General features: G+C 40.6%; 1 protein-coding gene across 2 annotated transcripts in view; it reads right to left on the bottom strand.

The window, feature by feature from the left end:
• Positions 1-220: 220 nt before the first annotated feature.
• PIP4K2A (phosphatidylinositol-5-phosphate 4-kinase type 2 alpha) overlaps positions 221-16572 on the bottom strand; it is a 100002-nt gene continuing 83650 nt past the window's right edge. The window contains exons 7-10 of one of the 2 annotated variants that reach the window (XM_026039411.1): positions 9097-9210; positions 5520-5763; positions 4589-4692; positions 221-2849 (exon numbers count right to left, since the gene is read on the bottom strand). In XM_026039411.1, the coding sequence (XP_025895196.1) occupies positions 2769-2849; positions 4589-4692; positions 5520-5763; positions 9097-9210 (543 nt within the window). In that variant the 3' untranslated portion in view covers positions 221-2768. The remainder of the gene's footprint in view (positions 2850-4588; positions 4693-5519; positions 5764-9096; positions 9211-16572) is intronic. The other variant, XM_026039413.1, reaches the window with a different exon arrangement.

The raw sequence follows: 16572 nt of genomic DNA on the forward strand, positions 1-16572 counted from the left end.
ATCCCACCAGGCGCTCCGGGCAGGAGGCAGCGAGAGGAGCCACCCGGAGCCTCCCTGCGGAGCCCGTCCCAACCCGCTCAGCAACCTGTCCTGTGGGAAACACTCAGCTTTCAGTACTGCTATCGAGTGGCTTTTGTAGGGCTGAATATTGCTGGAAATATTCTCTGATACATCAGTGCCAAACAATCAAAAGGGGAAAGTGCCCTATGAGAACTGGAAGGTAGAAGGAAGGGAAAAGGCCACTTCTGTGCCACGCGCCYGGGCTGTGCAGCACAAGCAGCATTGCGTCAAAGCGCAAGGCCTGCAGTTCCAGAGCAGAAAACCTCTCTGACTTATCCCTGAATGGTTTTATAATAGCTGCTTTGGCCTAAGGTCTTCGCACTCCGCCAAACTTCTGCCAATCGTTCTCTAAATTAACTGTTGTGGAGGATCTTCCTTTTTTTGCAGTAACATTCAGTCCATCAAACTGCCAATTCCAGTTCTCTGTATCTGTGCTTGGAGCACAGTTTATGCACAAAATTAAAGGCAAAGTGGTTTAAGCCACTTAAAATAACCATCGAAGAAGCAGGATAAAATCTAATGAAAAATTCTAAGCTTCTTCTTTCTTTCCTTTTGTTTTTTCCTTTGAGATGCAGGTTGCAGGTTCATTGGAGCATCCAAAACTCATCTGTAAGTGATCAAAAACATAGTCGAAACACAGGAACAAAGGATTTACCTAGTGAGTCATCAAAGTGCTTTATTTTATAAAGCCTTGCTCATGTTTGGAGTGTAACCTAAGCACTAAGACATACAATAATGAGTCCTCCTTGCCCTGTCCAAATAAACAGTTTATCGACAATAATGAGTGACAGAAACTGTTACACAGACAGAAGGAAAGCTGAACGCTTGGCTGGAGCATTTCTAAAATTGCCTCGGAATGCACAGGGGTCGGCCACGGTTAGGTACTAACCCACCCTCCCGTTACTGCAGGGTCTCGCCGTGGCCTCGTGCCTGCGGAACGGCAGCTTCTTCGCCCTTCAGAAAGCCAAACCTGGGTGAAAACGTCGGCAGCTGGGGCCTATGGGCGGAGGGCAGGAACGGCCAGGCCCCGGTCCCCGCTGCTTCAGACACACAGGGCGCCGAGGGGCCCACACGCGGTCCGGGTCGGACGCAACGAGAACGGAACGACCAGACGACCCTGCAGGGAGGGCAGGGAAGGGGACAAGAGGAGCGGGCGGCGCGAGGGATGCGGCGCAACAGGGCCCACGAGAGCCCGCTGCTTTCCATGAGGACGCTGTAGAAAGGCACGGCTTCAGCACAGTGTAGAAGTAGATAAACTTTGAGCATATGTAAATTGTAAATTGGTCTTTTTTTTTTTTTTTTTCCAAGCATGAGGTTGTTGGGGGAGCGGAAGAGCGGAAATACGGCGTCGTTTAGAAGTTTCTAGCAAGTTAAACAGGATCAGCAGAGTTTTAGGCAATGCACTGTACAATCAAACGCGAGCAAGCGAGAGGACAGCTCATATTGATGATAAGAGACGACCTTGGGAAGAACCCCTYGGAAAGGGCCTTTCATCATTTTATTGTAAAAGCTTCTGGCATGGAGGTGAGTGAGACATTCGCTTGGGTACACTGCTGCACGCCGCATCGTGGAAGGGCACGAACGTTACTTCATTTGTTCTGCAAAATAACTTTACATGTAAACGCAACGAGCATATATTGTACACGGCTCTGAAATTCAGAAGTATCCCTGCTTTCCTAGTAATGTAAACAGTAAAAGTCAGAGTTAACTTTTAAAGGGATAATCCGTAACAAAATACCATTGCTTAAACAGTACAACACAAGCATTGAAACTTCAAATTGCCATTGAACTACAGGAGAAATGGAATTTCTATCCGTGTGCTCACCTTTCGGGAGCGAAAGATGAAGCTGCTATTGCCCCAACTACGTGCTTCTTCAAACAAGCTTTTTCTTTTTCCCACTTGTAACATTATTAGTTCCTATACTGCAAGAATATAAAACAAATGCAAAGTTCAGGTAACAAAGTGAAACAAGCAAGGGTTTCCCTTAACGTAACTTCACCGTAGCAAAAAATGTACACGCAGCATGAAATACAGGTGAGCTCTTTGCAAGGAAAGAGACGTCAGCTCTCAGGTGCCTGAGAGTCTCAACTTCCTGGTGCTGAAAAAGAGAAGAAAAAATGGGAGCGAGAAAAAAAGGGGAAGAAACCCAACTGCTAGGAAGCGAACGGGAAAACCCGCCGGCGCTGAGGCCTCCTGTTGCAGGCGCTGTGAGGAGTGCCAGTGTGCAAGTGGGAAGTGTAACACTCGCGGGAAGGGTTTTATTATTATCATTATCATCACGAATACTGTCACGTATCTTTTAGTTCAAAAATAAACTGATCCACAGTTTACAGTTTGATGCCCGTATCGTAGGTCGCACATGCATTTGCCTTTGCCCACCCCCACCCCTCGGCTCTCTGCTCATTTATTCCGTCTCGGCCAGTAGCATCAGAGCATTCCTGTCACAGTGCACTCTGAGGAAGCTGATCTATTTAATTTAACTTTTTTTGCACACACAAAAGAGTCAGAAATAGCTAGAACTATGCTGGGAATATCAGGCAGCTGTTAAAGCGCGTATTCCACCCCACGTCGGGCACCTTTGCCAGCAGATGTAAACAAGGGGTTGCTTTCTGCAAGATGAGCACTTCTCTGAGTTCCGTTTTTCCCTACACTTGTAGCCACTGCTGCTGTCCCCAGGTCTTGTGTCTGTCCCGTGTAACACGATGGGTTACGTCAAGATGTTGGCAATAAAGTCCAAGAAGCGCTTTGAATACTGTTCGGGATTAACCGTGGAGATCTCTGCTCCGGCCTGCACAGAGAATGGAGGGCGAGAGAAGCAAGAACCAACATTTTATTCGATGCTTGGGCATTGCCAGTGCCTCTCAAATGTTATTTGCAGTCCTAGAAGCAGCTACGATCAACACGAATTGGCCTTCGAGCAGAACCGCTGCCTTTCCATGGCCAGCGCAGGGCTGGCAGCTCCGTGTTGGGAAGCTCCCTCTTCCCTTTCTTTACCTCTCGCTGTACTGCCCGCGCCCGTGTAACTCCTGCCACACACACAGCTGCTCTGCCCACGGACCCAGCCACACATCGTGGCCTGTTCAGCAGCAGTGTCTTTGTCCAGAGAAGGCTGGACCAGCAGAGCCAAATCCGGTGAGTCGCCGCCCAGTTAATGCACATTGCCATCTAAATGCTGCTGTCTGAATGCCTATCAGCCTGCTTTGGAATACATAGTCATAATGACTTAACAATTTTGCAACTTATATACATTTAAATCTTGATTCATTGGTGCATAATGGCTATTTTGCAATTTTATCCCCAATATTATTTGAGGTTCACAGTCTTAGCCACATTTGTACCTATATTTTCTTGATTTTTCCCTCAAAAAAAAAAAAAAGGATGTAATTAAAGAACAAAGTTCTGTTTCAGGTGGCTCAGGATGTAGACAGTGAAATAAATAAAAATAAAAATGGTTGTTCAAAAGTTCAGTAAAAAGATTTAATCACAGTCAGCTTTAGTAGTCCTAGTTGTTATTTACAACATATTTTCCCCCTTATTTAATCCAGAACTGTGATTTTTAAGTATGCTACACTCAAAGTTCCTTAATAACTGCCAGATAATGGCTGCATATGGTCTGCATCAGCTTTCAGCTGCTTTGAGAGCAGAGAGAGTAATGAGAGCATTGTTTTGGAGAGACAAAAAATATCCCTGCAAGCCTGGACAGGGCTCACTGCTGAGAATTCCAAATCACTTCATGTTGCAAAGGAAAAAGCTCCAAGTTCTTTCGTTAAAAAAAACCAAAAAACAACAACACACAGAGGCCTGGTCCTGCAGATAGYGAGGACAGAACAGATTTTAGACTCATGGATGACTAAGCTCTTGTTTTAAAGAGTTTGTGACATTGGATCCCTTAAGTCACTGTCCAGTGATGACAGAAGATGTAATCCTTAACTCCGTGAGACTGGGATTCTTCACCATGATTCTCTGGTAGCTGCTGTTAAGCAGCAATTTCAGTCAAAATAAAGAAATCTCCAAATGGTCTTGAAGTATTTAGTAACTGCCTTTTATGCTTAATTTTGTAAATTGTGTTTTCCACAAGTCTTAAAAAGCGAGCTATGTCATGTGCCAGGGACAAAATTTGCAGTGTGGCTGTGCCAAATAATGAAACCATCACCAGGGTCCCACGTGTTAAATCACATTCACAGCAGCTTTTACAGAGCTGGATAGGAGTACATGTCCCTGTGAACAACTTCCTTGGCTTCCAAGAACAAGGCTCATCTCACAAACCTAGGACAAAGTCCTCAAAAGACAGCATCTCACCAGCATTCCTTAGGGGCACACAGCTGGAAAGGCAGCTTTACTCTCTGTATATAATGTGTAGCTGCTGTTCTATATTTTTGAATTACGTGTTAAACTAGTAAAAAAAAGAAACAAAAATCCCCTTTATTTCCCTCCTTACCAAAGACATCCTGAATTGTGCTATGCCAACACACTRAAAAATATGCGTAAGTGCCACCAGAATAAGAGTGAAACAACACAGATCCTTACCCCGTGCTTAACCGTTTTTGCAGCGTGGGCAGCTTTCTTTTTTGCGTCATAATGAGTAAGAATGTCAATAATGGCCATAAAGTAGATTTCCTTCCGAGGTGCATCTGCAAAAGGAGAGCGCATGGCAGTGAGAATGGCTTTGCATAAGAGGAGACTGTTCCATAAGGGGATCAGSAGCAAAGACAGGGCAGTCGGAGTCACAGACTCTGCAACTGAGACCCTCTGTAACTGAGAGATTAACTGTGTTCATATAGATTGCAAATAAAAGTAAATGAGTGTAAAATAAAACACTGGCATACAGAAATAGTAACTWTTATTCACTAAAAGTAATACAGATTATATGGTCTTTCATGGTTTTTATATATATATATGAACTACATATATAAACTATGATGTTTTATATGAAAGGTGGTGTTTCTGTGTGAAAAATAAGGTCAAATTTTATTTAGGACTAAAAACTCTAATCTATTAATGTATATGCTTTTGACATATATATATAAAAAACGCCACCAAAACCAACTAAGTGAAATACAAACTGGAATGCTCTTTGCTCACTTTCTTCTGGAGTGCTTTTAAGAGTATTAACTACCTATCAGGAAAATGATATTCACTAAATTTTCTGAAAGGAATGAGAAGAAATAAAAACTGAGAACCACTGTGTGTAAATAGTTAAATGAGTATATGAGCTGCTTGTGTAGTTGGTGAACTACTTAACCTTAACCTCACCTCACCAYACCTGAGAAATATATGCAGTATCAAAGCTGAGCACTACAGGCATCTTCTGCTTTCTGCTGCATCAGGGAAAAACAACTTTTCTATAAAGTGAGTGGCACTGTGCCACTCAACTTTGCTTTTCTGTGGTTAAGAAGGCTTTAAGATTCTGGTTTAAGAATCAAACCATTTTAATGTAAGAACATTTCTTATTGCTTACTTTCATGGGATTTTATTCCATAAACATCAATAGCTGGATCAAATTCCCCTGGAGCCAAAGGCTGCGAGCTGTTGAGTGTGTTTCCYGGGCTGTCTGGAGGGGTTCCAATGGGGTGGGTGCCATCGCTCTCGCCTTCATCTTCTCCATCATTCTCCTCACACTCTACCTCTTCCTGTTCAGCTCTTTCAACGTCATGAATGCCAACCAGCAAGCTGTAGTCCATGAGTTTTAGCTGAGCAAGAAACTAGAAAGTGATAAGCAATTSATCAATATCACCGGAAAATCTAAGCTCCAGCTGCAAAGGTAAGAAGTTATGTAAAGATGTCAGCCCAAAAGAGCAGATTCTTTCTTCTCTAAAAAAGAGAGAACAAAATGGAGAATTAAGGGCTAACTGTACCAGCAATATACTTTATAAAGGTGTAGCAACAGCACATAGGTCACTATACAATTTAGGATTATAAAAAGCTGTATCACACTTGCAAAATCCTCAGATAAACAGACATTTTCCTGCAGTGAAGATCAGCCCTGGGTRAGGCAATCACTGTCCCTCTTGCCTAGGGTTTCACTTGGGGCTATTTTGGTCACTGTGCAACGTGCAGGCCAGACTYTGTGCTATCAGATGGGTTGTGTGTTGTCATCTGGCACTCAATTCCACCCCTCCTTGATAATCTTTATTAAAAAGTCATGAAAATGAGTATTCTAGCAGTAGAAGTGTAGTGAAGTTTTACATTGTGCGGAACTGAAATGATGCCTGTATTCTCTTCACAGTGAAAGGCTCACAATTTAACTCAGATTAGCAAAATGTGAATGTGAAAAGCATTTTGACTGAAGACGGGAGTTTGARGAAACCTGGAAGTGAATATGCTTGATGTATATACAAAGTGCTGAGTTGAGGGCAACAGGAAAAGGCAGCAAGGTGAGAAAGATGGAAGTAAGGGAAGCAGAAAAGAGAGGAGGAATAAGCAAGTTGTTTGGGGGGATGAGAGGAAAACAGCACAATGTTGGGCTGCTGCCAAAGCACCTCTGAGGTTTGGAGCTCGCTAGATGAACACTTGGGAACTGGACCTTATGCGTGGCTCAGAAAGCAAGTGCAAGAAGGAATCATTTCCACTGCCAGGGACTCCAGTGGGCTGTAAAAAAAAAGTTAGAGCAGACCAGAGGAGAAGAAATTCAAGCTAGACTTTATAACGGATGAGAGAGATACAAAAACATTAGAAAAAGAGACACAATACAGAGTTTGTCAAAACAGGAACATGATAATGATTTCAAATACTAGAAAAGATAACAGGCAGAAGGAGAGTGAGAGGTATTTTGGAAAAAAAAATAAATTGGTTTCTATCAGTTTTAATACAATAAAGCCAAAGACTCTTCACAAGACTCGAATAGATTTAAGTTGGAGGAGACATCAAGGATACCCCGAGCAGCTGCCTCGTGATCAGCACGGAGGTAATGAATGACACCCAGTAAGAGCAGATGAGAGAGGCCAGAGGCGACGGCCGGGAAAGACTCGAGGCCCATCCTTATGTTCCTGAGAAACACTGAGAGAGGGAGGCAGGGGCAGCAAGAGAGAGAAAGAGAAGGAAAAAGAGAAAGAAAGAGAGAGAGAGAAGGAAAATCTACCAGTAATTGTAAAGGAAGAATGTTGGGAAATGGAACAGATCCCTGGGAAAGGAAAAGGCTGCAACTCAAAAGAAAATGGGTCTTGGGAAAAAGTGTGCTGCTCAGGACAGCAGAGAAATTTAAGAAAATCAGCGCAAAGAAAAGATGGTCACATYTAAAGTGGAAAAAAGCATATCCTTCTGAGCTTTTTCCCAGTTTCAGTGAATGGACAGGCAGGAAAATGAGGCAAGAGAGAACTGAAGATAGTGCTGGGTGAGAGACTGCGAAACAGCAATGATAAATATTTGTCTGTTGGAGCATATGAAAGGAACATAAGATTTGATTATGAGAGCAATACTACCCAACAAAAATTATRTAATGACAAACAAAAGCAGAAATAAAGCCATATAATTGAACCTATTACGCCATAATACGTTTGACTGTGAATACTATTTGATAAGATAATGGCAATACTAAGTGCAGTGCATTTTTTTGGACTAGTGCAATCTGAGTGCTTATGCACTAGGCACAAACTGCATATTCTTAGCTATCCAACAAGTGCAGAATGACCAATAAAAGGAAAACACCATTAAAAATGGCTCCCTGCTATTAAATCAGCTGTCACATCACTTCACACCAGTGATTTACCTGTATAGTAAGTGATGATCTGTATAAATTTCAAAACCATAAAAAAATAGCCTCTCCAAACATGGTATCACAATGCATTTACATTGCACATAAAATTTACTATGATATAGAAGATAGCACAGAATCCACATCTTGAGGCAGGACTGTACTCCTACATTCAGTGCACATATTTGAAATCTTGTCTGAAACTGTAAGAAGTCAGCAACAGCACTACATATTAAAGGAGCACAAAATTTAAACCCAAATTAACTTGTTTCTACAACTGTGAGACTGACAGAGCAATTTGCTAGCATGATATATTCAAATACAAAGGAAGAACATAATGCTATTTTGTTTTATCATTATCAATTGATGAGAAGCCTTTTTCTTTCAAAAGCAAATTACTGGGTAAATGGGTAAATTGGTAAATTCCAAAGTTACACTATTTTAAGTGACTATGTAGCAGCTTTTGAACAACATTCAGATACAAGTATGAAGAACAAGTCAATTCAATTTTGACTTAATTCCTTTTGATATAAATAGCTCAAAGTTTATTAAGCTACAGAACCGTTTTTATGTCAGGCCTCGGCTAACAACGAAAATGGATTTTAGGCTTTGAGTTTAGGGCCTGCACAATCTCGACTGTTAACGCAGGAGAACTGCAGAACTTGAAGCCAAGTTGTGTGAACTAGTTAGCTCAATATTTAGTTTCCCTTATTTCCTGAGTAACTGTATCAATTTAAAAAAATACAATTTTAAAATCACATAGTAAAACAACACAAATTTACAAGGGAAGCCAGCACTAAAATAATGAGCGCAAGTGCTGTATACAAATTTCCRAAGCAGTCCATTAGTGCGATCCTAAAGATGATTGAAAACTGGATTACTAATATGAATCAGAGCAGGCACAGCTATGCGGAGGGGAACCTGCACTGTCTGTTATGGTTTACAGTCCACATATGGCCTTGGCTAAGGTCAACAGCTTTGGTGAACCTCAGCGTGCTCCATCTGTAAAACACCACTAACAAAACCTAGCTGCCCCTCGGGGGCCTGTGGACGGACTGTGCTCGAAGCCCTTGGGTGCCAAGAGGTGCTGTTGCCACCACTTGAACACAGCCCCAGCAAGGCTGCGAYAGTGTATGACAACGAGCTACGGCATCGAGGTTCTCTCCTGTGTCAGCAAAGTAGTGATCAACTCCTGCAGTTTTTTAACTGCTTCACTTAAAAGAGTCRGTGCTTACAGTCTCGTAAACTAGAGTTTTTATCTTATGAATTAGAGCTATGAGTTCCAAAGATATCTGTAATTTGCTGCATATTTTAATTACATATAGCTGAATGGGTACGTTCTTACCTCAACATCCTTTTTGAGTTTTTCAAGGAACATCTTTTTGTTGTTCTCATCAATATGAATCTTTTGGCCGTCGTTAATAAAATCGTTGTCTTTGAACGTCGGCAGCTCTTTGGCCTAAAACAAACCAAGGCCGACATTCAGAGTCACAACACGAGCAGGAGCACCATGAAGCAGTCCGTCAACCCGGGTCCACAACCAAAGTTCATGCAGCCCCACTGGGAGCTACATGCTCAAATCTCCCAAGAGTAATGCCCAGAAAAGCTTTGTAATGCCCAGAAGAGGTTTGTAATGCCCCAAGAGGGCACTGGGGAGCTACTCCCATGGAAAGTCCCGTGCTGCAGCACGTGGGCCTCCATGGCACACAGGTCCTYATGGTGACAAACAGCTTTTTGCTTTTCTGCTTCATCTGCATTCTACATTGCCTTGTAGGTGTAAATTTACTGGGAAAGCAGTAAGTTTAACCAAGACAAAATAGCAAACCCAATACTTCGTTGCCATCTACCGCTGGAGCCCACACTTCTTCCAAGACGTCATTTTTCAGAAGTAACCAAAAGTTAGTCCAAATGAAACCTATACCTCTCAACAAAGSGCTACCACATCAATGGGCTTTGCATGACATATTGCATAGCTACTGTGAAAGCTTCTAAGTGCCTAATACCAAATATTTATATATATACACATACATATATAATCAGGTTGAACAGGAATTATAKAATACTGCCCAGAGAAGACTACTGCCTTTTAAATGTTCAATGAAATACTCTTGATATTGGAGCATTAGTGGATTATCTTCATCTTAAACTCTCCTGTGAAGTGAGTTACAACAGCATTAAGCACAGACAGACATGTACATGACTGCTGCAGTTAAAGTAACCACTGGTTTTAGTAACTGTAGGTAACCTAAGACCCCTGAAACTTGCTCTGAGGATAAGGACTGGAAATTTACTTTAAAAAGTTGAACAAAAGAAGTCCAACAACAAACAAACAAATAAACCTGGTCAGTCCTGGACCTATTTGGTCAAGGAACCCAAAAGGAAAGCAGTTTCTGCAAACAGGGCCTTTAATGGCTGTTGCCTTCTCCCTCTCCTAACAATCTAGTAGGAAGATGGGGCAGAACAGGTTTTCTGTACAAAGAAAATATCACACAACATCTGAGTACTGCAGTCCTTGATTGCCATGAACTAATTTCCTTTAACTCTGAAAGTCCTTCTGCCAGGAGTAACGGGCAGTGATCATGAGTCTTCTGCAAGTTTTAAGTGGCATAACATTGCCAGTAACCTTCCAGAGGACCATATTTTTAACGGTTTATTTTCTTCCGGTAAACATGGTAAATAAGGGAATCTCAGAGGTTCTTCTGTCTTGACCAGAATTTATTTCTTGAAAAGTGCAGAACTAAAATGTGAGACCATGGCAGACCCTTCAGTGCTTTAGATATCTTTGCAATAGTGTAAACTTTTTGCTTCTTTGCTTTCTGGGCTGCATAGAAAGGGGAGTGAAATCCTCAGTTCTACAACTGTCCACACTTATTTTCTTGGACTTGGAATCTGTGGCTTACTTGAGAGCCCTCAATGATGCATTTGTTTAGAAAGGTGACTCTTACAGTAACTGCTCAAAAAAAAATTAGTAATTAATTCACAGCTKCCAAACTCAGAGCCGGTCTTTCCAAAGTTCATTAGGTGTGGGGATTGGATGGATTTACCATGGATTCGTTCCTATTAGTATCTAATTAAATTATTTGTGTTGTTTCTAGAATAATCTAATGTGTTAAGATACCCTCTAGCTTTATTCCAGAGTCCTATGTTAGTTTAAAAATAAAAGCAAAAACACCCTAAGCAGCTGAGATGGAGGGATAACTGTCATGCCTACCAGACTCCCTTCCTTGCACAGTCACCCTGAAGTGCTCRGCTGGGTAACTTAAAAAACACAGAGTCAAAACGTGTCAGACACTGCTTAAAGCCAGCAATGAGTTGTTTACTAGGCCACGGCAGCCGACTGCGCCACGATTTTCCTTTTGGCCGGCTCAGAAAGTGGTTTAGCATTCCAAAGGAAATATCAGATAAACATTCCAGACCAGCAGCTGTGGACAGTATCATGCACAACTGAGCAAAGCATCCCCTAGATGTGGGCTAATGCTGCAGAGGCGGCACTGGGGATAAAAGGATGTCGCCAATCCCAGCGGCTGGAATCCAGCGAGTGGGATGTTGAAGAATGGAGAGGAGACTTGGATGAATTAATTTAAGATGAAACAGTAATGAAAAGAATGCAAGAAACCAAGCTCCCTGCTTTCCCAGCAACGAAGCCACTGAATATCTTATTGGGATATTTTTTGCATCTAGTATATCCAAATTATTTATTAAATTGGGCAGAGATTAAGTGAAACAAACCCACTAACACCAAAAGAGATTTTTGGCGCTGTTGAAAGTAAAGCAGGGAGATGGCGGGGAGGCACAGAGGAAGGATGTGCCTGTGGTTAAGACACGGAGCTGTGGGGCTATTTCTAGACTGCGCCACAGGCTTCCTGTGTGACACCAGCGCAGCCGATTACCACTTTGTTTGGGTGGGACGAGGCGGGGGAAGTCCATTTTTCTGCTGAAGACAGTGGTCCTTGCGGTAAAAATAAACTTGAACTGCAGGTGCTGATGCTTGAGGAAGACATCGGAGCTGGTCTCTCGGCAGCCCAGGTGCYGCGCTCCACTGCACCGCAGCCACACACCTATTTTTAGCGAAGCTGAGCTAGCACAGCTGACACAGGCACCTTCCGTGCGGGCCGTCACGGCGCACCAGAGCTGCTCTCAAGGACGTCCGAGGCAGCAGGAACTCGGCCCTTCCCAAAAGCCGGGCTCCTCCCTGCCTCGGGTAGGCCCTCCCAGGCCCCCACAGCCCCTGGGCCCCACCACAGCRGAGCTTTGCGCCTACGAACGACAAGGCCATGCTCTGGCACAGGAGCATGTCGGAAGTCATAGAAATAAAAGCACAGGGTCCAGTATAAGAAATCGGGCCTAAAAAGCCACGTGCTAATGGCCGCCCTCACTACRTGTGTGTGACACTTCCAGGCCCGCACTCTTCTCTCTTAGCCTCKTCTCGACTGTTCTTGCACAAAGGCAACGGCATTCTGCATATATCGATATATTGATATAAAGCTGAATCTCACCAGGATACCGGTTCCATCCCAAATGCTGCTCACAATAGCCTGTGCTAACAGCACTTCACACGGGAATTAATGGCTTGAAAAGTGATTTGGGAGTTTAGGAATTACGACTAGGCRGGGCTTTAGAAGTTACTTCAAGTCCATATGTATGTGTTCAGGCTGAAAAATTCATTTTCATCTTATGCACCTCAGTAAGAGAATATAGACAACAGCATGTGGCAGTTTCAACCACTGTATTTGAATGAAAAAAAAGGAGACTTTGCTTTAATGAAGTAATTGATACAATTAATTTTTAATTCAGTCTCAAATATTTCCAATGAAGCAAAATCCTTGTTGGAAAAAGAATCTCCTATAATGTAATTCATTATAATGAACATATTACTATCATTAAAGAACTAAATATTTTAAGAGCTGCACAGGAGATGAACATCTAACTACTTCCACTAAATTAATAATAGATTTTCTTTCTGAACCATCTCCATCATTTTTAATCCCCTGCTTAAAGATGCATGAAAGGCACAGAAGATTTTACAAATAAGTATTTACTTATTGAAGAAAGCATGTTATTTATACACTTCTGCTTTAGGTTCTATATATTGTCATCTTCACAGAATATTTTAATGACAGGAAAATACCATTTTCTTTGAAAATGCAGAAAAGTAATAAATGTTTTCTTGACTTATAAGACAGAATATGYAAGGCCGTTTTCAAGCCTAAAATCACAAAGAATCTGCACATGGCCTTACTAGAATGTTTTATGAAAAAGATATCTTGAAATGTAAGAGCCAGATGTGAGGATTTGATTGCTATGTGAACATGGAAATAGTTTTGTACATTTCTCAAACATCTCAATTCACCATCTTAGCCTAATGTGATAAAATGAAGATTAGTATTTTTTTAAAAAAGGTGTTTTTGTGCAGATGACCTGAAGTAACGACGACGGCTGTTATTCCTTCTGCATCTTGGAGGAAGCCCCCTATAACATGCATAGACAGTGGAGTCTCAGGATGAATCTCAGACCAAAAAGAGGGAAGAAGACTAAATGTCTTCATAACCTGGCAGCAACTTCTCACCCGACAGAGGTGAAAAGAGGTTGCAGGAACAATACTGAATAGCAATTTAATGCGGAATACCTACTGATAGTTTTGGAACTAACTTGACTAATGAGCTGAGCTATTCATATAGCTAAACATTTGCAAAATTGGACTTACAGTATGCAACTTCTGGGAATGAAGTAAAACATCTGCCAACAGCTAAGATCCACACCCCAGCTTTCTTTTCACAATGTGTGTTTACTATGTACTTCTTTTTTCAAATTAAACACATGAGATGAACTTTAGATTTCTTGTGCTTACAGCATACATGGAAGGTGGTATTTTAAAAAGGGTTATTATGCTACACATCGTTTGCAATAATCTTGTGCAAGCAGATTTTGAACCAAAGTCTGAAGACTCACAAGTCTGGAGTCCCTAGTTCTGAAAAGAAGGAAACACTGGAAGGGCTTTCGTAGGTGCAGCAGGGATTTTTGTAGGATTGTGTAGGATTTTTTAGATGGATTGGGAATTCCAGAATGGATGAAGCAATAGTAAATAGTAAGCATACATCTCTTCAATGCTCAGGGAATGCATTTAGAATCACCCCAGGAGTTAATGTTCTCCTGCTGCAAAATGAACACTCTGCATATAAAACACAAGACAAAGATTCACTTTTTATTTTTAAACTTATGGAAAATAGACTTTTAAACAAAATAAAAAAAAGAGAGGGAGAAACTAGAAATTTGCTAGGCAAAACAAAACAGGGTTGGTGTCATATAAAGCTAAATACTGAAAGAGGGATCTCAACTCTGAATGCCTATTCCTATTTTTGCTGTGCACTGCAGTGTGATGTTTTGAAAGTCATAATCTCTGTATACGCCAGCCTGACATTCAGTTCACAGACTGGCTTCACATGTCTTGTGTGAGGTAGGCGCACGAAGCAGACTGCAATCAGTACAGAAAATAAGTAAAAAAAAGAGAAAGTATAAGAAAAATACCGTTCCAGAATTAGATATTTTAATTTAGCAGGAAGAAATATGCCAGATTTTGGAATCATGAGTCTTGAATCAAGTTTTACCTAAAATCAAAAGAAAAAAAAAAATCAAGCCTCAGCGAGCTTGCTGCTGTGGTAAAGTCCATTAAAGTCCATTAAAGTTCCATTAGTTATAATTCAGCTCTCAATTTGCTGTATGTTGTAATATATMGGGTAAAAAATGTTTTGCTACATCTAGCAGCATCTTCCATTCTAATTATCAAAGCTATGTAATTTGCATGCAATTTAACTGATATGTAATATAATAGATATAACTAATATCTGCATGTGCAGGGAGGTTGGACTATATGTTCTCTAAAGGTCCCTTCCCACCTTAAGGATTCTATGAATATCTACTATAACTAATATAATTAATATGTAATATAATAATGTTAACTTTTTTTAAAGGAGCTTTGATAGAAAATATTTTGTTCAAATGAACCTACTGCAATTTCAGTGTATTTATGTTTATTTTTGAATAAACTGCTACAGCATTTCAAYGAAATACAAACTGATTTAAAAACATACAATTATGGAAGATGAAACATGGTAGGCCTATGTTCACTTCATTTAGGTTTTATTTTTGCTCTCCAAATTGCCTTCTGAGCTGCTCAGTCACTGGCAACACACTGAAGCTCTTCAGAAGGACGAGCACACTGAGCTGAAAGGGCTCGTTTCATAACATAACTGTGAGCAGAGAGACCACCGGGGAGTTCTGCATTATCCTTGTTTCACTTAAGAGGGCAAAATTGTCCCAGGAATGAATAGAAAATGCCCCCTATTAATAAGAAAAGAAAAAAAAAGGGGGGAACTGAAGATTAAGAAAAAATAGGAGCAGCTGTCAGAACTCGACAACTGTTGAAACATACTGTTCTTTTTAAATTCGAGACATCTGTAAGTGCATGTTATGATACTTGTTGCCAAGAAAGTGATGCCTTTATTATTAAAATAACACTTGTAATGCAAATGAGAGGAATCGTGTGTTAAGGTGAAATCTAAGGGATGGAGCTTGTCTCCACGTGGAATATCACAAAATATTGAAATGACAGCTTCAGAGCTTATCATCAATATGTTAGGATATTAAACAGTTGAAAACAGTCAAACAGAAGACAAACTGAGAATGGGGCAGAACGTAACACTCTGAAAGTCATTCCAGCATCTTTTCTTCCTACAAAATGGTTAAAAAGAAAGGTTGGGACCATAGTACCTATTTTACACTATAAAACCGAAGCAGAAAAAGACTCTTTTTTTTTGTGATTTGATATTTTAAGGTCTATTAAATATTTTTGCATAACTGAYTGCCTCTTATTCATTAACAGAGCAAATATCAAAAAGTAGTGAGATTTAAAAAAAAAAATTAAAAAAAAATCAGGAACATCATCCTTTTACCCAAATTTGCCATTTCAAAATAATTTATCTAAAATTCCCAATCTGCATTAGCAAGTGCTAATGCCACTGACTGTTTTTTGTTTGTTTGTTTAATTTTTTCTGGCCTCGGAGTTCCACAGCTGTAAATGTAGCTAATACAGAATTCAGAAAATAATTTGATTAACTGAATATTGACATTAGGAATTAAAAATCAATTACAGAAAGATCCAATAAAGAAGGCATTACCAGATAGCCCTACATTTTATCACTCAAAGCTTCCTGCTTTGTGTTCTTTTGTTTTTCAGATATGAATAGCAGTGGATGCCTTTAGAATATGTAATCAAATAATGCTGTCATTAATTTGGTTCTACTATTATTATTACTGTCATTTAGGAGGAAATGCATAAATTGATGATTTAAGTTGCCTCTGGCTAAAAATTAGTTCTCAAGTTATCACACCAGATAAGTATTTGAGATTTTCTGTTTTTGTTAAATCATTCAAAGCAATTTCTTGAGACGTGATATGTCAAAAACTCTTGAGAGTTTGCTAAAAATGCCTTTTTTTTTCTCCCTTATTGAGCTAAAAATTTCCAGACATTCCAATATCTTCCAAATTGGCACGATACTCCTACAGAAGGCAACAAGCTAGAATAGAACAGAAATTTAAAAATAGTAATAGCTACGTAAGAAAAAAAAAAAAAGTGGAAAACATGCTACAGAGCTCACTTGCCAGCTTTGAATAACAGATCCATCTAYGTACTTATGTCAAGACAGTCTTCAAGGTCCTGAACTTGGTGGCACCCATGCACAGACATGTCTCTTAGTGCAGGGTTGAAACCCCAGTCTTTATTGTTGCTCGTATAGTTTCAAGATCAAGCTTTCCTCGTCTGTTC

This window comes from Nothoprocta perdicaria, unplaced genomic scaffold (genome assembly GCF_003342845.1).
Source record: "Nothoprocta perdicaria isolate Ctin4 unplaced genomic scaffold, notPer1 scaffold_23, whole genome shotgun sequence".
Classification (NCBI taxonomy): Eukaryota; Metazoa; Chordata; class Aves; order Tinamiformes; family Tinamidae; genus Nothoprocta; species Nothoprocta perdicaria.